Source organism: Alternaria hordeiaustralica, assembly GCF_023758085.1.
Source record: "Alternaria hordeiaustralica strain BMP 2776 chromosome Unknown scaffold_3, whole genome shotgun sequence".
In the NCBI taxonomy this organism is placed as follows: domain Eukaryota; kingdom Fungi; phylum Ascomycota; class Dothideomycetes; order Pleosporales; family Pleosporaceae; genus Alternaria; species Alternaria hordeiaustralica.
In genome coordinates, this window is record NW_026056775.1 from 1,923,829 (window position 1) to 1,945,184 (window position 21,356).

Genomic DNA, 21,356 nt, shown 5'->3' on the forward strand with positions numbered 1-21,356 from the left:
TATCTATGAGTACTAAAGTGACGAGAGCAGAAGCTCCACTAAAGATAGACTCAGAGTTTGAAAAAGTATAAAAGGCGTCGAGGGTTCCGCAAGTCAAGTCTATCAATCACCAACATTCTCAACTTACTACTTTGCCATACAAGATCTATCATATCCACCAAACTGCCTACTTACATCCGCGATGTCGAGCTCAGACAACCAGGATTCTATCATCATATGGATTGTCGTGGAGAGAGTCCATGAAATGCCTAAATTGGTCCGCCATGGGCCTTACAGCAATGCTAAATGTGACCGAGACCACGAAGCAAAACTCTTCCAGAAAGACTTCGTCAAGCACCACTTGGAAGACGAGCAAGCTACTTTTGGACCGACCACGACGTTCTTCAGAGACGAAACCGACGCCGACGCCATCGAAAAGGCCTTCATCAAGCTGCTTGATACGGGTGAACGACAGAAAATCAGGTTCCGGGGAGGCAACGCTGACGATTGGGATGATTGGGGCTGGATAAGGGTGGAGGGAACGAACCAGGAGGAGGGGGAGACCCAGGAGAAGAGAGTGACCCCGGGGGAGAGAGTGACCCAGGAGGAGAGAGCGAACCAGGAGGAGATGGCAAAATCATTAACGAAACTGATCGCTGGTGAAGACCCTGGCAGCCTGGGACCGCCCAAGAAGCCATATGGAGAAGGTCTTGATCTATATACAGTATTGAGAAGGAAGTGGCCCAGTAGAATGTTCAACAATTGGTTCCACGAACTTGGGCAGTTCGAAACCGAGAAAAAAAATCTCCGCGAGGATGTACGAAATCCGTACCCAGACCACCACGTGTCGTTTTACAAAGAACTGGGACCAGAGGCGAACAGCGAAGCCATCGGCAATTTGGAAACATTCAAAGACCGAGCAGAAGCTGTAAAATACGCGAAGAAGATCGCTAAATCTCCGCACTGGCATCCCTATAACGCAAAAATGGAGACCGATTTGGGCGAAACCGAACACCAGTTCATTTGCATATACCCGAGTGAGGAACAAGGCTTTGAAGAGGTGCTCGTGGTTGATCACTTATACATCAGCAAAGAGGAGAGGGAATGCTGGAAGAGACCTGTGAGACTTTAAAGTGCGCCTTTGACCCAGACTGCGGTCTGGTCCTGGATTGGGCTGGGTCATTCATATGGTACTTCGGTATACGGTATGATTACGATAGATTTGAGGTGGAAGAGACCGCTCCAGGAGGAGCCTGTTCCCTCTACGGCATACTCGGGGCGTAGACTCCTGAAGGGTATTTGGCGGAACGTGTAGCATGGGAACTGCCTGGTTTTGAGAGTTTAATCTATCAGCTAGGCTGATGTTTCGATATTTGAATCTTATTTTCGGGTTATGCAAGTATTTGGTTTGTACGAAGGAGGACGTGGGCTAATGCACCTGGGCATCTACGTGGAGGTGATGCATAGAGGTTGAAAATTACACACATCTTTTGCAGGCATCGGTGTATACTGTGGGTTGCGACGTTCGCATGACCACTGACCTGTAGCAATTGCAAAATGATCTAATCAGAGGGCTTGCTGCAGCAAACTCCTAGTTTGGAGAAGTAGAAATGGCGTAAACCTTTTAGCAGACAGAGTTCACTGTGTTTCGTTCGCGTCACTGAGGCCTGCTTCATCATAATCTACTGCCACATTATCTCAGAGACTGTCTTCGGAACTAGAACTACCCGTGTATCAACCCCATTTCTTTTCAAGATGTCCAGTGAGCAAGAAACGCAGGACAAGGCCACGTATTGGATCATTATCGACAATGTGGGAAGACCAACCTACAAAATGTCCATTAGTGGAGTCTTCAGCATTAGCGCAGACTGCCGACAGCGCGAGAGGAGTCGCTTCACCCAACATATGGTCAACCTATATCCTGAAGCCGTCAATCAAGGCCCTTGGGCAGAATTTGAATACCGGCGGCGTCTCCACCGCGCATGCGACGATTTGTTCAACAACCCTAAGTCTGTTCAGGAGCTTGCACTATGGTCTAACGATACCAAGGCTTTCGAGGAAAAGCAATTACACATTAGTTTAAAGCCAGACAAAGACTTCCAGGGGAAGGTCACTGACGAGTTAGACGAAATCCTATTGAATCAAGCGAAGCAACCTCCCGAAGACTCAAAAAGAGAGCCGGCAAAACTGAGTTTGTACACCGTAACCGTCAACAGAATTCCTGAGCATATCTTGGAACAGCACTACCCTACGCATAAGGGTTTGCTCGCGGTCGTCGCAAGAGAACTTCGTATGGAAAGATACCGCAGTCTGCAGTTTACGGGAATGGAAGTTGAGAGTATGGAAGTCTTTCTGAACCGGGAGGACGCTATCGAGTACGCGGAACAGCTAGATTGTAAGCATGAGGTTGAGGAGTTTGATATTGATCCTGAGCAGATCGATCATCCGGGGCTTCCCACGGCAGGTCAGCCGGAACATCGGGCGATCTGCGAGGCTCTTCCAAAGGACAAAGACGAGCCTTATAGGGTGATAATGCTTAGCCATACTGTTGTGTACGCTGTACCGTCATCATAGGATTAACTAATTTGGGATATGAGGCTCGATGATGCTGGTCGGTCAGGGTATCTAGGTGGTAGTATCCAGAGAGGGGACTGAAGTGAATGAATAATGCATCTTCCCCGTACTTACGCTGTTTAGTGGCAGAACGTATCTAACTTTGCAAAGCATTGCTGTAGGCTTCACGAAGAAGAACTTGTATTATGATTCGAGGTGAAGTGGAGTTAGAACCTTTGCGTCTGATCTGGTATCGCAAGTATTAGAGGGTTGGTGGATGTAGGTCGGCTTTGAGTTGTTACGTTGTACTCAGTCTTCGAGGTCATGAGTTTGGAGTCAAAGTGTTACGTGGTTAAATCTAGTCTTGGAGTCAGCCTATGACGAAAAGGCCATGTCCAGTCACTATGGGTGAGTCAGGGCTCCTCATGCATAAAAGCAGAACTCAATACAAATCATTTGCTGGTGCATACTATTATCGTTCCCCCATCACGAACAGTACCATACTCATATCACTACTCTACCAACCTACACATTACTTATCATGTCCGGTTTCACGGAGCATACCATATTTTGGCTTACGCTATCTAAATCACAAGACCGTTGTATCGAGTCCGGTGGCATCTACGGCAATTCGGAGAAGCAACAACAATTGATGAAGGCAAAGATTTTGGGAAAGTGTAACACATTGACCGACCATGACATAACATCAGAAAAGCGGCTCGACGAAGAGTTGGTCAAATGGCGGAATAAAGCGGACGGATATTTGAGGTACACGTACGCAAATGGGAAGGATCTCCTCTTCTCTATTGAAAAGGAGAGAGATGACAATGAGGAGGTCGCGAAGGCACTTCAGTCACCACAACCGGTGGACCTTTGGGCCTACAGGAGATATGCAATGGTGCAAGACGAGTGGGATCGCCTTATGATAGAGGGTGTCGCAACGCCAGAGCTACCCGTGACGCCGGAGCGCATCGTGCTCGAAGATCCTGTAACTCTCGAGAATAAAGTGCTCGACCCCATGATAAGGGGTAATGGTCACCCGAGCCTCCCATTTTGGGATGACTTCAAGAGCTTTATAAGTAAGGACAAAGCCATCATCCACGCAAAAGTCGAACTTTATAAGAAGCGGAGTAGTCGCTGGACTCCAACTCCACCGCCGATGGAGGGAGAGCACGGCGCTTGGTTTGGAATCGTCCGGATCGAATGCCCTATCAAGGACGGGGACGAAGGAGAGAATCCGCGTTATGTCCTGGCACGTTTCTACACTGTTTTTCCATACCGTCAGCTCCGGGACTTTGAAGGGTATGAATCAGAGTCAAGTGTTTGACTCTGTTGAGAAGGTGTGTCGGCCTGGGGCATCCTGGGTTTATTTAACATTAATTTGAACGGTCAAGCTCAGTATATGAACCATAATTAAAAGGTTGAGTGATATGTTTCGAGTCGCAAGCCTTCTGAAGTAGAACAGTGTATGCTGGCCTCAGTAGCTACTAAAGCATGAGATTACAGTTGGTGAAGATTCAGTCATACGGGTTTGATCGTGGATAGTATTGAGAGCGTATAATTTGACCTGGAGGAGCTTGGAAGCTATTGAACGCGATCGAGATCGGAGATTTTAAGCATGACCATTCTAAGGTCCTTTTAGCAAGGGAATGAGCATGAAAGCTTGGAATGTGGTGATGATTTCAGAAGCTTTCTCAACGAGTCCGATGGCATCTAACATGCGAGCAGCGAGCTTCGCAAAGGGCAAGAAGATGAAAGGAACTCCAAGGAGTTGGGCCCACTGGTACGATTTCCTTGGCAGGGTTTTGTGAGAGTACGCCTGGAGAGCCATCAGAGCCCTGTAAGGTAGTGGGGCAATTCGGCGTGGTTGTCAAATGTGCTTCCTGATCTGGAGCTAGATTACACGATGTAAACGATTAGTGTATTGAGACGTCGTGGTGGGTAGCGGTCGCCTCCATTGGCATCGTATTGGATGGTCAGCGTATATGCTAAGTAATTGAGCAACGTATGGTGCTGGCAAAGTCTGCTACGAATACCCTAAACTCTTTCTGACTCGTACGTTGGATACTGTCACAGCGGCATAGGAAGATCTGTGCGCTGCGAAAGGTATTATGGAGGTCCGTGTGTGCGTTGGATCGTGACTGTCGAGGTTGAGTCATTACTTCGATCATTTCATGTATAAACACTCTACCGAATTCGTTTCCGGAACTTTGAACTTGTATCTATCACACATATAAGCCCAAGGTCAGCAAGCTTCATACCACCACAGAACTAGTACAGTCTTCGCGTAAAATGGCCGTCAACAAAGACCTCAACCCAGACAAGGACCTCGTTTACTTAGAAGTAACCTACACCACGAAGATCGATCTAATCGGGCCCTACTTGATCACCGACCACGGCCTCGATGCGGCACGGAAGCGCCTCTTCAAACTCTGCAAACTGAACATCGAAGGCACGAACGAAATCCTACTTGCATAGATCAGAGATGACATTAACAAATTGGAATATAACCTACAAGCTCTCAACAAGGGCCTGACTTTCAACGACGATCAACACCGCGTACTTGGTACGGTCAGCAGCTCGTTGTCGTCCAGCGCTGAAGTTGTGGAACGTATCCGGAAAGAGAAAGAAAGAGGAGAGAAAGCAGATTTATACACTGTTTACTCGTGGAGCATGCACAAAAAGGATTTGATGGATTGGCAAGAATGCTTCGCACCATACAAAAAGGCAGAAGACGTGCTCATTTGGCCTTGCAAGCAGGAATCGAATGGTGTTGAAACTCGGTTGAGCGAAATTGGTGCCCAGACAGAGTCATTGTTGACAACACGCGGCGAAATGCGGAAGCTAAGCCAAGCCGAGACAGACACAGAGAAATGGCTCAACGCTTATAAGAATACGCGACAGGTCATAATAGTCTTGAGGGTTGTCGCGAACGATGCCGAGGGATAGTTGGAAATGTTCATATTGAAGTCGAATGATAACACCTTTGAGTCAGCGAAGCTGTGTCATACTGAAGTGACTGCGAGAATGACCCGGCCAAGCCATGACTACAATGACTGTAACTCATGCCTAATGACTCACGTCTTTGGTATATAAAGCGTGGTCCCTCTGCTTCTCCTGCTTCTATAACAACCTCGAACGTCGGTGTCAGCATTCAACCCCGAAAACGCCATTTCCACCCAACGAGCATCCCCGATTTCTACGCCCATGATGACCGATCATTCCGAAAACGTGTACTACTGCCTAGTTTACTGCCCTCGCGAGGACATGGACGACGGCGAAGAGTTCGGCGGAATATTCGGAAACTCCCCTGAGCAGCGGGAGCTTTTAGAAAAGACCGTACGCAACTTCTGTGAAGAAAAGTCTCGTTCACTCAAGTTAAAGTCGGACAACTCCATCCTCGACCAACCCTTCGTAAAGCAAGAGGGCCGAAATGAGTTAGAGAATCTGTCGCTTGTGGACGAGGACGGCGAAGTGCTCTTGGTAATTACCAAGGCAGCGGATGTCGACCAGCAGGTGACGGACGCACTAAATCAACCGACCCCACAAAGTCTCAACCTGTGTAGGATTATATCGTTCCCTCCAGACTATTTCGAAGACCCATTGCCAGAGGAAGTCGAGGACAGATGGGATGCCGTAACACCATACATAACACCTGGTCATGATTCGTTCCTCTTCGGGGGGCTTGTGGCTACATATGTCTCAATGGCGGATGCCAGAGCGCATGCGCTTGCTGAGTGCCAGAAACGAACGGATCCGAAAAATGGGAAGGATTCGGACGTATTGAACATGGATGATCGGTTTTGGCTAAGTGCTACAACTGAAGAAGGGCGATTAAGGCATATTATCGTTGTTGGAAAGTGGAGACGTCGACGCGCTACTGGCAAATGGGTACACGGGAAGATGAGATGATCCGGATAGTAACACAGCGTTCAAGACCTCGAGAAAGAACCGAGAAGGGAGCCGGGTGGGCCTTTAAAGGTACATCTACTTTCCCGAGTTGTCTTATGATAGCTGGTGATTGTAATGGGCGTGAAAACTGATGATTATGGGCCACTAATTCTTTTGACTGTTGCTCTTCAACGAAACGAGTCTGTCGTTTCGAGGTGGTCATAGATAGGTCTAAGCAGCCAGTTATACGAATAGGAAATTATTGGTGATGTGTTCCAGAGAAGTCAGCGTGCCTGCGTCATGGCTCGGTTGGTGACTAGCGCGAGTCGACGCGTAGTGAAGCGGGACCCGATCAACACGGCTACTGCAGCCCAAACACGACTCGGCGCAGCGAACAAGCAACACCAAAGCACCCCGGGCTCCATGGAGTGCCCTGCCCGCCAACATGTCCTCCCGCAACGTGCCCACGATGAAGTCGCTGTCCGGCGCTGATCGCCGCTCCGTCAATGCCAACTACACGTCAACTGCGCGACCCCGCGTCGCTTCTGGAGAGGAACTCGACCGCCGTAGCTCCACCACCGCAGCGTCACATGCCAGGAAACAGTCAGCACCCATGCGCGCAACAGGCGCGACCTCGGGCGAGCGTCGCGTGGAGAAGAAGGAGGTGCGCGAGCGGGAGACGGAGATCAGGCGAACAAAGAGCCCGTTGAAGCATGCCAGTGAAAGCAGGGCGAATGCGCGAAGCCGCTCAGAGAAACTCCCGCGCGACGTCGACCGACCCTCACGCAGCGCCGCCTCGCAAAAGTCTATTCCCGAAGAGCCCCAGATGCCGTGGGAACCGCAGGCTTCTTTGATACCGCACACGACCGCCCCGCTGGCGACGCGCATCTCGATACCTCCCCTCGCATCCACCGCGCCTATATCGCTGCAGCCCACTCCACTTGCAAAACTATCGCTAGAAGCACAAGAGAAGGCTATACTGGAAGATCTGTTGTTTGTTTTCATGGGTTTTGAGGGGCAGTACATTCGATTCGGCGATGGCTACAATCCCCATGAAGAGAAGGAACGTCTGGTCGGGCCACAGTTCCGCCTGATGCCCGGCCTGGACCCTAGTCTGAGGGATCTGACCAAGTCGATGCTGAAGACTGCTACACACTACATCGCCGTCGAGACCTGCGTAGAGGTGCTCAGTCGGGAAGAGTACGGTGCCGTGAACCATGCGTTGTGCGCAGCTGTACGACGGTTGCTCAAGGACTACCTCATACTCGTTGCCCAACTTGAGCACCAGCTGCTCACGAACGAGTCCTTCACTCTGCACGTCTTGAGTCTGCATACCAAGCAGACTAGCCACATGCTCTTCCAGCTCTACACCACCGGGATCGAGCTGCTGAAAGCTAACGGTATTTTGGAAGATGAGAAAGACGAAGACTCAGCCGATGACGACAGCAATGACTTCGAAAATATCTTGGAGTCGTTGCGCGAAGGAGGAAACGCTGCCAAGAAGCTCTGCAAAGGCGGGAGCGTGCTCGGACTCATCACCAAGCGGCTATCGTCCATGTCGGGAGATCCAGCGGCTCGCGCACTACTGACCACACTACTACGAGAGGCTAGCAGACCGTATATGGCTATGTTGAACGAGTGGCTACATCACGGCGGCATCAAGGACCCGCATTCCGAGTTCCTGATCAAAGAGCAGAGAAGCATCAAGCGAGAAAGATTAGACCAGGATTATACGGACGAGTATTGGGAGAAGAGATATACGATACGCGATGCTCTTGTGCCTCCACAGCTGGAAGCCGTCAAAGACAAGGTGCTCCTGGCAGGAAAGTACCTCAACGTTGTAAGGGAGTGCGGAGGCGTCGACGTTAGTAAAGTCGTGCAAGACGCGCCAACCAGCTTCGACGATCCACGCTTCCTAGACAACGTCAATTCCTCATACGCATACGCAAACTCCTCGCTCCTCAATCTGCTTCTCACTACACACCAACTGCCGGCACGATTACGTTCACTAAAGCACTACTTCTTCCTCGATCGCTCCGACTTCTTCACCTACTTCCTCGAGATGAGCGAGCTCGAGCTCAAGAAACCAGCAAAGCATGTTAACGTCGGCAAGCTGCAGTCGTTGTTGGATCTCGCCACCCGACATGCTGGATCAGTCGCCGTGGAGGACCCATACAAAGAGGACATCAAAGTTCAGATTAACGATACTGGACTCACGAACTGGCTCATGAAGATCGTCAACGTTCAGGGTCTTGATCAAGATGCTGCCACCGCGACCTTGTCGAATTACACACCTGCGAACTCAGCGCCGATCACCGACGACACAAACATCACGGGATACCAAGCACTAGTCTTTGACTACGCCATGCCTTTCCCACTGTCACTGGTGGTTAGCAGAGTCACACTCACTCGTTACCAACTACTTTTCCGATACCTACTGAGCTTGAAGCACCTCGAAACGGATCTAGCCAAGTGCTGGGGTGAACAGGGCAAGAACGCCGCCTGGAAACACCGATCCAAAAACCCGCGTATCGAACAGTGGAAACGCCGGGCGTGGACACTGCGAGCGCGCATGCTGGTCTTCGTCCAACAACTTACGTACTACTGCACATCAGAGGTCATTGAGCCCAACTGGGCATCTTTGATGTCGCGGATAAGCGAAGAGAAGAAGCAGGACGCAAGGGCCAAGGGCAAGGCAACGGAGGATGAGAGCGGTGGCCCTCAAGTGAAGCGCACTGTGGATGAGCTGATGCAGGACCATGTTGACTTCCTCGCGACTTGCTTGAAGGAATGCATGCTTACTAACAGTAAGCTGCTTCGAGTAAGTCTAAGAACACTTTTACAGCCTGTACGGCTGCTAATTACCCTCAGATCAACAACAAAATCATGTCAACATGCAGCATGTTCGCGTCCTTCACTTACTCTCTGTCCCGCTACCTCGTCACCGGTGATCCGGACCTAGTCGCCCAAGTTAACGCCTCTTTCGCTCCTCCTCCCCCCGCCAAAAATTCCAAGAATCCCGCTGTTACACTAGTCGCTTCTACCCACCGGCCCACAACGCAGTTCGTATACGACCCCCAGCGCGTCGACAAAATGTTCGACATGCTAGCCAAGTACGAGGAGAACTTCACCCGGCATCTTAAGATCCTGCTGGACACACTCAACTACCTCGCTGCCACCGAGACAGTAGTCTTCTTGAGTCTGTGCGCACGGTTGACGAGTGCTGGAGAGGGTTTGAGTGGCTTTCAGGTACCCATGGGTATGGAGGGTATTGCTTAGTAGGCTTCGGCCTTGTGGGCATTGGCGTTGTTTTTATGCATTGCATTATTCTGGGTTATTGGTATGGGTTAGGGATTCAGTCTGCAAGGCGCCAAGCGAGCGATACCATAGTTGTTTGGAATGAGACGCAACGAATTACGGCCATAAGGTTCTTCAGTCTTGATAAGTGCGGCATCACACGTCATGTTTGATTTATGAACGAGGCATTTGCTCATATTCGAAGTAATTGGTACTGCCTACTCTACGTGGACGCTTCTAGTACGTCTTGAATGGACACCCCTTGTCAGCACTCGAGCTCTTCGTCTTCTCCTTCACCAACTTCGTAGTGAAATCCATCAGTTGCTCGCCCAGCTTCTCGTTGTTCGCCAAGTCACTACCCGGCTCGCGTATCGCAGGCGGGCAAATGTACTCGCCAGTACCTTCTGTCTTGGTTGCAGCATACATGGTGCTTACGCAACCCTCAAACTGTGTCTTCTTGAACGGCGCCATACCAACGCTCATAGCGTAGCCACCCAACGGGTAGGGTTCGTGGATCATGTCGACAGATTGCCGTGTCTCGACGAAACCGGGGTGTGTGGCGTTGGACAAGATGTTGGGGTGCGATGTAGAGAGGTGACGAGCCAGATAACGTGCGTAAAGGATGGAAGCGAGCTTTGTGCGGCCGTACTGTCCCATGGCGCCGAGGTCTTGGTTGAGCTCTTCGAGAGATTCAAATTTGACGTCCTTGGGCGCGCTCTCGTGTGCGTTGGATCCGAGCTGTACAAGACGGACCTTGTTGCCCTTGTCGGCTGTCGACTTGATCAAAGGCAGCAAGTGGGAGGTAAGGACTACATGGCCCATGTGGTTGATAGCCATGTGTAGATCGACACCGTTCTTCGCCAGCTGGTATGTCATGATACCTCTTGCAGCGTTGTTGATCAGGATATCAATCCGGTCTGTCTTCTTCGCGATCTCGAAAGCGACTTTGCCAGTTGCTTCCCAGTCCGAGAGATCGCACTTCATCCATTCCACCCTGCTGGCCTTGTCCTCGCCCATCTCCTCCTTGATGGCTTTGAGTGCATCGTCGATGATGTCTTCACTCATGGAGATGATGAAGAGCTTCTTGATGTTGTGTGAGAGGAGATTGTGTGTGCATCCGTAACCAATTCCCTCTGAGCCACCAGTCACTACGGCGACCTTGCCGCTGAGATCTGGCACTTCCTCGAGCGAAAACCGTTGATCCGCGGGTGCGAGATCATGAGCGCCCGAGACGACCTTGCCGAGATTCTCGGCAATGGCGTTCTTTACTGACTGCATGGTAAAGGATGTTTCAACTGGTCCTTTGAGACGGTCGTTATTGTTTGGAGGAGTTGATGAATAAGCCCTGGAAGTAGTAGAAGTGATCCCAGCAACGGATACGCGTGGTAAGGATGATGTAGTTACAAAAGATGACTTGCAGCAACGCAGGGAGACGGCACCTCTAAATAACTTAGTAGACTGCATGGTTACAGCATGTGTCACAGGACAGCAGCAACCATCGTATTAGCACAAGATCTGAGGTCATGGTATACCGTGACGAGCCGCCTTCCGCGGAGCGAAAGCAGCCAATGCCATTTTGTCTTGATGTCAGCACTTTTTCCTTTTGGCGCGTTCCTGGATGTTGTGGAGCGCGCATCGGGAGCGGATCGTTGATGATCTCGTCATGACGCGTTGATGGACGCCTGCATGGCCTGCGTGTTGGCGACGCTGGAGGTCTGGAACTATGACGTGTTGGGCATAGTGGGGGCGGTCGTTATCGATAACGGCGCGACTTCCGAGGTCAGCTTCACGCGACGTTGGTGGTCCCCTAATCGAGCAGACGAGAGCATCGTCGCTACCCTCATCCACGACACTATGGTAGGAACGCTCAACGGATACAGGAATCTCAGGTATGTACATCTTCATTTGGAGTAAGTGCGTCCGCGGGAAGACAGCAAACGCAATGGCTCCTTCTCAACACCGCAAGCTGTGTAGTGAATGCGAGCGATTGGAAAGCGACACAAACCCAAACATCACTGCGCAATCCCAAAGCCTCAATACCACCGTTTTATTGCTGTCAGCTGCAAACCTTCACCGACCGAACAATGTTCAAAGCAAGACCGGGAAAGAGCACTAACATGCGGCAGAGTGCGATTTCACATTATCTTCACCCAGACCGGGCCGCCATGATCTCATCAGCAGACCAAGCCGCCTCAGCCGCGCGTGAGCAGAACGCCGCCAACCCACCGGTATTCGAAAAGCCACCCACGAGTACCACGCCTCTCCCGCCCGATGTGGCAGCCGCTCGCAAAGCTCGCATGAACGCCGACTTGATCGGTGCCTTCAAGAGCACTTGCCCGCCCGGCACAACCCCCTACATAACAGGTGTCGGATTGTATACCCACGTTGAGGGCGCACCACCCCAGTCGCCAATGTATCCCGATGAGAACCCACAGCCACAGCCCGAATTCTTTCCGATACGCATACCAGAGGCTCGAGGCAACGAGAGCTCACAACCGGATGAAGAGGTCCAGAAGCTGTGGAATGAACTCGAGCTTGCCGTCGAAACAGAAGAAGAGTTGATTGCTACAACCGAACTTGGGCTTAAGGAGCTTAGGAAGCGGTATCGTGCTCTTCCTCCGCCTAAGAACTCGCGGTCGCCGGTACAGCGCGGTCAGCAGCAGTCGGATGTGACGCAAGGAGATACAGCAGCTCAGGGTGGTACAACAACGAGTGCAGGAAGCATGAGCGCTCCCAGCGCGCCCACCAAACCGCGCGGCCAGTCGCTAGCTAGCGTAATGTCTACTCTTGCGGTAGGAAATGGAAGTGCGGACAGAGGAGGCACCGAAGTGGAGCGAGGCAGAACGACAACCACTACATCGACTACGGGCTTCTACGCTCCCGATCCACGCAGATAGGGACGATGAGAGTCAAGAAGGATGGAGACAACTCCACAACACAGCACACGGGATCATGCTCGAAAATGGCTATTGGACTGACTTTCTTCTTGGTCTGCGCTACGTTCGGATATACTGTCAGTGTGAGTCTGTCATGATGTTGATGGGCTGGACTTCGAGGCTGTGTGTATGTTAAACCCATCACATTGATGCTCTCATACTTTCAAGCTTCCAAGCCAAACAAATCCTTCATATACATGATTGAGATGCTAAAGCATCATACGTACCTCGCTACATACATCGCACCAAAGACTATTCTTCCACACAGAGCAACCTCATTCCACGACTCATGTTATCTCTTCATAACCAACACTTACCCCATCAGGATCCACATGCGCCACACGCATACCTGTTCCATAGCTAAGAATAAACCAGTTCTCATTCCCCGCCCTCAGCCCGCGTCGTATCCACGAGGCGTTGCGCCTCTCATATCTGACTATGATGATGAAGAGCAGTACTATCAAAGCGACGGCTAGTGCCATCATCACAGTAAAGAAATGGTCGATGGCATTTGGTTCAAGATCGCGCGGAGTGGGGGCCATGCTGCACGCACTTGAACCGGGATCGAGCGATGTGAAAAGGGAAGAGTGAAAGGATGAACATGTTGAGCACGATATCGACCTGTTCTTGAGACATTGTGGTGCCGTTGTTTTGCCAAACTGCGGTGCGAACGTGGGTGTATAGTGTGGGTGTAGGAGAGTGATGGAGGCTACGAGGGCATTGTAAAGGAAAACAGCGGAACTAGAGGATGAGGGTTTCTTTACTTCCCAGAAGGGCCAGTCTCTCTAGTGAAAGCAAGCTCACGCGTCTAGTGAAAGATTCATCTTCTCGTTAGTTCCACAGGCATTCCTTAAATGTCCACCAGCGGCCAGACACATACACCCCTCAACCCAATTTTACAATGTCCTTTCTCTGGATGCGCGCGTCATCTCATGGCCTATTGAAAGTAATGCTCGAATCGGCAAAGCAGCTACTGCCAAACATCGGAGCCCTTATCCTCGCGTTCTTAGTGTGGCTTGAGCTCAAGACTGGAGTCGTCCTTGCCTCCTTCGCACTATACGATGAGCATCCTCGCTTCTTCCACACCCTTTTACTGGCAATCGGTATCGGAGTCGTGTATAAGCTCGCCCGCTTTATCCTCCGGCTGCAAAGTACGCGAAAGCCCGCTGATCCATTTAGATCGGCGCCATACAGACACCGACGGGAGACGACACCTATGTTCCCGCCGGGTATGGAGTTCAACCGGGTCCAGGAAAGGTGGAAGAAAGAGGGTATGGAGAAGCCATTCGTCGAGGAGCGGGTATTTGGAGCAAAAAGACCGGAGGAGGTGCCTCCAGTGCGAAGACCGCTGTTCAGTGTTCCTACAAGCACTTTACCACGGCCGCAGTCAAAGAGACCGCCGGTGAATGCGGCGTTTGGGAAGGCTGGTTGGAGCTAGGGCGTTGACAGCGATGTGAGGCTTTCTTTTGGGGGGCGATTCTAGGATCTGTGTATCGTTGCGCGGAGACGTCGGATGTCAGAATTTCACTGTACTACTACAGCGCTTAGGATCTTGGGACGTTGTTGTTACTGAAGAACGCTCGAAGAGTGCAGTTGTTGCCGCAGCAACTACGTGGCAAATCACGGCTTGACGGGAATGAATGAAGAGGTCATGTGGCCAGCTTTCGTGTTGTTTGGCTGGCTTTCGTCACATGAGACATGAACAAGAGTTGAGAAACAACTGATTCACTCAATCGAGAGGACCGTGCAGTAATCACGCGCCGATATATCACAACAAACGCTCGCGGTCGCCTATAACTTCCGACAACTTGCTCCTTTGATACCAATCTCCCACCACTTGATCTGATCACCAAGAATTGCCTGCTGCCTCATAATACCATGTCAGGCTTTCTTATCAATCAAGAGCCGCCTACTCGTCTCGAGCGCTTCGTCCAAGACACCATCGACTCATCCAAAGGTTTCTTCGCATATCTCTTCCGCGGAAGCTGTCTGGAATACTGGATGCTTGACCCCAATGGTCAGGCCTATACACTCTTCATGATGACGCTGCTAGGCGTCTCGACTTGGTTGCTCACACCGAACCAAAACTCAAAGACTGTTGTAGCTTCAAAGCCCGAGCAGGACTGGCCGTTGAGCGAAGTGGCTGAGGAGATGGATATCGACGGTGAGGGATATCCTAGCGACGAACACCAACCATTCACTCCGCGTCACTTGTCCTTTCCCCGCGAAGATACATCCATCATGCGCAAGCTAGCACCTCCCGGCTACCATCCTGTCAACGCGCACATCGAAGGCTCGCCTTTTCGCGTGAGACAACCTCTGGGACCTCGCGTTCGCCAATCCGTACCGTCTGTCCATCAGGCTCCCTCTCCACTCAACCCCAGGCTTTCCAAAGCTTTCTCGACTAGACCTCTACAGCGCGATAACTTCTCGAGCCTTCACAAAGATACTCCGATAGCCAACAAGACTCTCCAGGAAACCAGCCGTACTGATGCGCCTGACATCTTTGAGGAGTGCAAGACGCAGAGCCCTGTGGTTGCTCACTGGTCAAATGAGGGCGGCCAGCGTTATGATCGAGCGACCTTGAGGCGCGAAGTGGCTACCAAGTATCTTTCCTAGAGTTGTCGCGTTCTGGGATTCATCCGGTGTGCATCATCGCGGCTTCCCTGTTCACTACTTGGTTTCTGCGTTCTAGGGCTACGGAAGGTGGCATGCGCAGGTGAGAGAAAGTGCGATAGCGATAGCAATGGAGGAAGCGAGGGCCGACGGATGGGGAAGTGTCTGCCTGCGTCATCGGTGACACACACAATAGACACGTGAGAGTAGATAAACAAGCGAATGTGCATCCACTCGACTCTGCAACACCTCTTCTTCTCTCTCTTTCACTTCACCTTGATCGAGTTACAGTCTCACAACAACAACCTGCGATGGCTGCATGCACGAGCTGCGATGCGCCAACTAACCTCAATACTAATGGTAGTCTCCTACCCACGCCCTATGCCGGTATAGGCAGTGACCTGGGCTTATGCCGAATGTGCCGTTGGAGACGACAGAGAGACGCTTGGGCAGCTGCACCGGATTGGAACGCCCTCTTACAGCTGAACCTCCTCTTCATCCGCGGGGAAGTTGACGTCAATCCAAACCACCTTGCTCCCCTCAACGAAGAGTCCATGCCGCTCGTACCTGGCCTCATCGAATTACACAAGTACGGTATTCTCACATGCAATTCCCAGCCATTCGAGAAGTCCAGCGAATTCATCACCGGCAAGGGCTGGGTCCAGAAGCGACAGCGACCTTATCTGCACTTCATGCTCCCGACATTACACCCGGATATCGACATTGAGAGTGTTGATGATCTCATCGAGAGCCTTTTCGCTGATAGAAGCATCCTTGTATCTGTATACTCAGAATGCGACGAGTACGACAGAACAATCACAAGCGATATCAGATTTCGCTGGAGAGTCGCCCCATTGACCACTGGTCGAGACTGCGATACCTACCTCTTCCGTACAAACGCGCATTGGAACAAAGAGACTGTTACTATATGCCGCCAAGCGAAAACTTCCAAAGGCTTGTTGAAGAAAGCCTGGCAAGAATGTACCTTCTTCCCATACACCTCCGCGGCTTTCTTGACGCCTCACACGAATCAGTGCGGTAGCGCAAAAGACGGCAGCAACTTCGAGGCTGCCGTAGCCATGAGGCCCGTAGCAATCGGTATAATGGCACGGAAGTGGGGCGCGGATATCAATCTCCAGGACCTCTTGCTACGGCATTGCAAAAGGATGGCATTGACGAGTGTGCTGAAAGTTGAATCGAGGATTGGACGGCAGCACATGAACTCGGACGGTCAAGGTAGTTCGGGATGCTCAGAGTAAAAGATGGCCTCATGGTGTATGTCGGCGCTTTTCATGCTTATGGTCATCTTATTAGCGCGTGCGGTTGAGAAGAGATTGGGGGAAAGAGGGCCCCAGAGTCAGGGATAATAGGTATCGGCGATGACATCGTCAGCGCAGCACCTTTTGTAGCTACCGACTTTCACCGCGAAGATTGGCAATGTAGTCAGAAATGTATTAAGTTCTTCAATCTGAATGCGTACATCCATATGCCGCGCTCCTGTCTCAGTTACGAGAAGAGAAGATGTCAGAACAGGGATTGGTACCTGCCTAAAGCGGTAAAGCGCATGTAAACCTCAAGGGCGCAGTTCTGACCCATACTTTGGGCTTCTAAAGTATCTCGAACGTTCCTTCTAATGTTAGGTCCTCCATAATTTCAGGTGACTCAATCAATTATTTATCGGGTAGGCGAGCACAAAACGTCGCATGTACTGTCGACTTTCCAGGTATCCAGCGTGCGCATTCCTCTTCCGCGGCATCATAACACAAACACCAAAACGGGCATCATCAGCCCGCCACATCTACGATACGACCACCACGCATTTCATCTTTGATACCTCTCGATCCATCACCACAATGGTAGACCCTCTATCCCAAAGAACAGACCCCCTCTACCAAAAAGATGGCCAAAAACATACCCACACCTCCACCATAACATCAATCCACGCCCTGTCATCCCTACCCGCAGATACCCAGTCCCTCTTCAAACCACCACCAGAAACCGAACCCTATGTCCTGACCACCCCCTCAACCATCTTCCACGCCCAGGGCGGCGGCCAGCCCTCGGATGTTGGAACCATCTTCGCCAGCGACACCACATTCCACGTGCACCAAGTCCGCAAAGTCGATCCCGCAATCCTGCACATGGGCGTCTTCTCTCCCTCTGACAAGAAGTTCGAAGCAAATGGAGGAGAAGCAGAAGCAGAGCAGAAAATCGACACATCGAAACGGCACCTACACTCCCGGATCCACACCGCCGGCCACGTCATCGGTCTCGCCGTCGCCCATCTTAAAACCACTGGTACAATCGCTCCCGACGTCGTCGACGGAAAAGCGTCGCACTACCCCGGCGCCGCATTCGTAGAGTTTTCGGGTCTCATTCCGGGAGACAAGAAAGGCGAAATACAAGCAAGAGTCGATGAGATGGTTGCCGCGGACATGGATGTCAAGATCCATTTCTGGGATGAGGAGAAGGCGAAGAAGGAGTGTACGGGTGTTATGGAGACGCTGAAAGGGGATGAGGAGGATGGCGTTAGGGTTGTGGAGATAGGGAGTGAGGGGAGTTATCCGTGTGGCGGGACGCATGTGCAGAGGCTGAAGGAGTGTGGGAGGGTTGTTCTGAGGAATATTAAGAGGCAGAAGGGGATTACTAAGGTTAGCTATGAGGTGCAAGACGCGTGATGAGATTGAGTGGGTTGGTTATGCACATGGTGTGCAATTGCGATGTGTATTCAGCTTTGTTCCTTCATGGGAAAATATCCACCACTTTTTCTCTACCTGGTATCATTTGTCCTAAATCCTGTTATACCTGCGCCTAACCCCACGTACTATCATGCGCACCTGCCCTCTCATATCGTCTAGAGAGCCTCTCAAATATTCCCGTTGCTCTAGCTCAAGTAAGCAGCCAAAGCTTGCTTCGAAACATCGTCCAAACGTTCTTGCACAATCTTGACGATACGGCCGCCGTGACGGGCATCCGCATCTTTCAAATATTCAGCCACCCAAGCCTTCACATCCGTGATGTCCGGGAAGGGATCGCGTGGAGCCTTCTTGCAGGTGTTCAGCTGGGTGAAGCCGACACCAAAACCGAGCTCGTCAACATCAGCATCGGGGATGATGTCATCTGCGGAAGTGGGCATAGGCGGGTTAACCAGTAGCTCGATCAAGCGCTGTGTGGTAAGGGCCCAACCCTTGGGGTAACGGCTAACGAAAGCTTCCGCATCGCCCAGAGACTTGGTGAACGACACAACTGCGGTCTTGCGGTCGGTTGGGCGGGCAAGCTTCTGGGTGTCGGGAAGAATGACAGTCAAGTAGATAGGCTTGAAGATGCTGTTGCGAAGTTAGTAATTGATGCCTACAATTTGGAGAATCTTTCACTTACTCATTCTGAACCTTATCAGACTCTTTGATGAAGAAGTCGGCGCCAAGCCCCTTGTCCAGTCGCGCTGAAACGAAGTGATAGAACGCAATGAAGCGCTGCTGGAAGTTCTCTGTCTTCATGTTCGATAGTCTTGTGAGCATGAGCTGGAGGATGGTGACAAAGTAGGGTTGTAGCGCATCCGCTGGGATGTGCGCAACGACAGCTTCAATCAGCTCGAACGAGTATGTCTCGTGAGCCTTGCTAGTGACCAGCTTCTGGAAGATACCCAGAATAGGCTCCAATTGGCTGCTTGCCACGATGTTTTGTGCGTCGCGAGCAACCATTGCACTCAATAGTCGAGCTAACGCAGGGACATTACCACGCTGCTCCCAGACGGCACCCTTGAGGATGATGCCGAATACACCCCTGTAGTATTCGCTCAGTTGGCCCGAAGGGTTTGCTTCTAGTAGCGCGGAGAAGATTTGGAATATGTATGGAGAGAATTCCTCAACGTTGTTCTGCAAGCAGGTTGCAAAGGGCTCGTAAAGCTTTTCCTCGAAGAACTGAGGATGCTTTGGGGCACAGAAGCGGACAAGTGCACCTATACCTTCGAACATGTAGTACTGGAAGCGAGGGTTGCTAGGGTTGTGCCTGATGACCTTGACGATGTTGATGAAGCTTTGAAGAATCGACTCGCATATGGGCAGCACATCATCGCGTATGAAGATAAGTACGCGCATAACGCACTTCATCAAGAACTCGTTTTCCTGGATCTTCTCCGGGGCAGAGCTCATTGTGATGAGTTTGAACAAATGCGTCAACAAGTCTTTTGATGAGCCAACAACGTCTGACTTGGGTATTATGGGTTGCCGTTTGTCGTCTGTCATGTACAGAGCACGCTCGACAGCGATGGCAGCGTATGTGTGGATGACGTAATTGTCATTGCCCAATTGGTTCACGAGCAGGGGGAAAGCAGCGCGCCAAAGGTCTGGTGATAGCAGGCTGCGGAAGACGTACAGGAACTTGATAGCATCAACCTTGAGAATGGGCGATACGTTTTGAGCCTGAAGGTCAGCGGCGACGTGTGTCTGGAAGAACTCGAAAATGTTGACGTTCTCGTTGACGCTCATGATACCTTGGCCAGCAGTAGCGGTTCCCTTGGCAGCAATGGCGGTGAAGAGGTAGACTGCGGTATCCTTTGACTTCCAGTTGTTTTGAGGGTCGGCAGCATAGTTTTGGAGATATGCGTCGATGTACTTCTGGGAAGTAGTCGTGACAAGTCCCTCGAAGCGGTCCATGAGTTTACGCAGGAAGTTGGTAGCAGCACGTCGACGTGTGTCGTTGTCGGAGCCCTCCAGATCTCTCCTGATGAACTCAATCGGCTCATCTTCGAACAGTTCCACATCAGACTCGCGCAGAGTAAGGTTTGGCAAGATGACCTTCTCGATAATCTGGACCAGAACAGACTCGTTGTTGAAGGCTTCGGCGTGTTGTGTAGATGCGACAGCAGTGAGGAACTGTAGCGCCTTGCTGACCACAATGTCGTACTTGGTCTCGAGGCCAACCGACATGAGGAAACTCCAGGTGCTCTCGATGAAGGGACCCAAGTGCGACCCGAATGCGTCCTCGTACTTTTGAATGTAGAGCATGAGCACCTCGAAGATGCCAGCCCGTACGTACTCTTGCGGTCCCGACTCTGTGTCATCGTCGGTGTGTAGGGCGGGGTTGTCGAAGACGAGGTACTTGTGGAGAAGTCCTGAGATGATTCCGATGTGGTCTTCGAAGATGGGGGGCAGATCCTGGCAAGAAAGATCGTAGAAGAGCTTTACCAGGAGGTCTAGCGTTGTGAAGGCGCTCTTGAGGACCTGGGGGTTGCCTTGAGAGTTTGTGATGAGGGCGTCGGTGTTCTCGAGCAGCTGGAGGAAGGGAGTGCCGAATTTGGACAGGACGTGGTTGATCTCAGTGAAGAGGTCGTCGGAGCGGAACAGCGGCCGCCAGCGCTTGAAGATGGAGTGTGCGACCTGTAGCACGCCGTTGTTGACGACGGTGTTGTCGGGTGTGAGGCGCGAGACGAGGTCGTCGACTAGGGTGTCCCACCGCTGCCAGAAGTCGCTGTCGGCAATGGCGCTAATGGCCTCGCCGAGTTGTGCCTGTAGACTGGCGGGTACGGATACCATGAGGCCAATGAGCTCTCTCTTGATGGCCACGACTTCGGCCTCGGGCAGCTTGTAGTTGCCATCCTCGTCGACCCAATTCCGCTTTACGAAGTTTTTGAAGTAGAGGGCGGCCGACAGTCGGGTCGTCTGGGGGTTCGCGTCCGAGGCGACGATCTGGAGGAGGGAGAGGGAGAAGCCGGGCTTCTTCTGCTCTTCGCTGATTGCGGCCTCCGCTGTGAAAAGTTAGCATTACATGCTGGGTGGTGTGGGGGATGGAGGGGCAAGATGGTGGGCTGGAATCCAGACGAATGCGCATATACTGAGGTATACAGAGACTAGTCTTTCTCTATCCAAGCATACGCGCATTCTTTCCAGAGATGCAGGCTACACCACATGAGCACTGCGGGAGACACTGCTACGCACCTTGCTTGTTCTGCCGCGGGTCGAGCGACGCCTGGAGCAGCTGCGAGAGGGTAGCGATATCGGCAGCCATGGTGACGGGCGTAGGGGTGCAAGTGTACTGGACGGGTGGCTGGTGGACAGAGAGCTCGACTGTTTGGCCGATGGTTGC

At 51.6% G+C, this 21,356-nt stretch overlaps 11 protein-coding genes across 11 annotated transcripts; 9 read left to right on the plus strand and 2 right to left on the minus strand.

Moving 5' to 3' along the window:
- Positions 1-181: 181 nt before the first annotated feature.
- Positions 182-1,111, plus strand: J4E84_002798 (uncharacterized protein; the record flags this gene model as incomplete). The annotated part of the gene is made up of 1 exon (XM_049385417.1): positions 182-1,111. The coding sequence occupies one exon, from the start codon at positions 182-184 to the stop codon at positions 1,109-1,111; it is 930 nt and encodes a 309-aa protein (XP_049247440.1).
- Positions 1,112-1,734: 623 nt separating this feature from the next.
- Positions 1,735-2,553, plus strand: J4E84_002799 (uncharacterized protein; the record flags this gene model as incomplete). Its single annotated transcript, XM_049385418.1, has 2 exons — positions 1,735-1,741; positions 1,847-2,553. The coding sequence occupies 2 exons, from the start codon at positions 1,735-1,737 to the stop codon at positions 2,551-2,553; spliced, it is 714 nt and encodes a 237-aa protein (XP_049247441.1).
- Positions 2,554-3,073: 520 nt separating this feature from the next.
- On the plus strand, positions 3,074-5,010 carry J4E84_002800 (uncharacterized protein; the record flags this gene model as incomplete). Its single annotated transcript, XM_049385419.1, has 2 exons — positions 3,074-3,853; positions 4,771-5,010. 2 exons carry the CDS (start codon positions 3,074-3,076, stop codon positions 5,008-5,010), a joined length of 1,020 nt encoding a protein of 339 aa, XP_049247442.1.
- Positions 5,011-5,742: 732 nt separating this feature from the next.
- On the plus strand, positions 5,743-6,444 carry J4E84_002801 (uncharacterized protein; the record flags this gene model as incomplete). Its single annotated transcript, XM_049385420.1, has 1 exon — positions 5,743-6,444. The coding sequence occupies one exon, from the start codon at positions 5,743-5,745 to the stop codon at positions 6,442-6,444; it is 702 nt and encodes a 233-aa protein (XP_049247443.1).
- Positions 6,445-6,868: 424 nt separating this feature from the next.
- Positions 6,869-9,702, plus strand: J4E84_002802 (uncharacterized protein; the record flags this gene model as incomplete). The annotated part of the gene is made up of 2 exons (XM_049385421.1): positions 6,869-9,244; positions 9,295-9,702. The coding sequence occupies 2 exons, from the start codon at positions 6,869-6,871 to the stop codon at positions 9,700-9,702; spliced, it is 2,784 nt and encodes a 927-aa protein (XP_049247444.1).
- A 255-nt stretch (positions 9,703-9,957) lies between these two features.
- On the minus strand, positions 9,958-10,998 carry J4E84_002803 (uncharacterized protein; the record flags this gene model as incomplete). The annotated part of the gene is made up of 1 exon (XM_049385422.1): positions 9,958-10,998. The coding sequence occupies one exon, from the start codon at positions 10,996-10,998 to the stop codon at positions 9,958-9,960; it is 1,041 nt and encodes a 346-aa protein (XP_049247445.1).
- Positions 10,999-11,885: 887 nt separating this feature from the next.
- Positions 11,886-12,617, plus strand: J4E84_002804 (uncharacterized protein; the record flags this gene model as incomplete). Its single annotated transcript, XM_049385423.1, has 1 exon — positions 11,886-12,617. The coding sequence occupies one exon, from the start codon at positions 11,886-11,888 to the stop codon at positions 12,615-12,617; it is 732 nt and encodes a 243-aa protein (XP_049247446.1).
- A 1,917-nt stretch (positions 12,618-14,534) lies between these two features.
- Positions 14,535-15,275, plus strand: J4E84_002805 (uncharacterized protein; the record flags this gene model as incomplete). Its single annotated transcript, XM_049385424.1, has 1 exon — positions 14,535-15,275. One exon carries the CDS (start codon positions 14,535-14,537, stop codon positions 15,273-15,275), a length of 741 nt encoding a protein of 246 aa, XP_049247447.1.
- Positions 15,276-15,826: 551 nt separating this feature from the next.
- On the plus strand, positions 15,827-16,531 carry J4E84_002806 (uncharacterized protein; the record flags this gene model as incomplete). The annotated part of the gene is made up of 1 exon (XM_049385425.1): positions 15,827-16,531. The coding sequence occupies one exon, from the start codon at positions 15,827-15,829 to the stop codon at positions 16,529-16,531; it is 705 nt and encodes a 234-aa protein (XP_049247448.1).
- A 594-nt stretch (positions 16,532-17,125) lies between these two features.
- J4E84_002807 (uncharacterized protein) lies at positions 17,126-17,950 on the plus strand (the record flags this gene model as incomplete). The annotated part of the gene is made up of 1 exon (XM_049385426.1): positions 17,126-17,950. The coding sequence occupies one exon, from the start codon at positions 17,126-17,128 to the stop codon at positions 17,948-17,950; it is 825 nt and encodes a 274-aa protein (XP_049247449.1).
- Positions 17,951-18,156: 206 nt separating this feature from the next.
- Positions 18,157-21,278, minus strand: J4E84_002808 (uncharacterized protein; the record flags this gene model as incomplete). The annotated part of the gene is made up of 3 exons (XM_049385427.1): positions 18,157-18,598; positions 18,651-21,018; positions 21,209-21,278. The coding sequence occupies 3 exons, from the start codon at positions 21,276-21,278 to the stop codon at positions 18,157-18,159; spliced, it is 2,880 nt and encodes a 959-aa protein (XP_049247450.1).
- Positions 21,279-21,356: the final 78 nt, after the last annotated feature.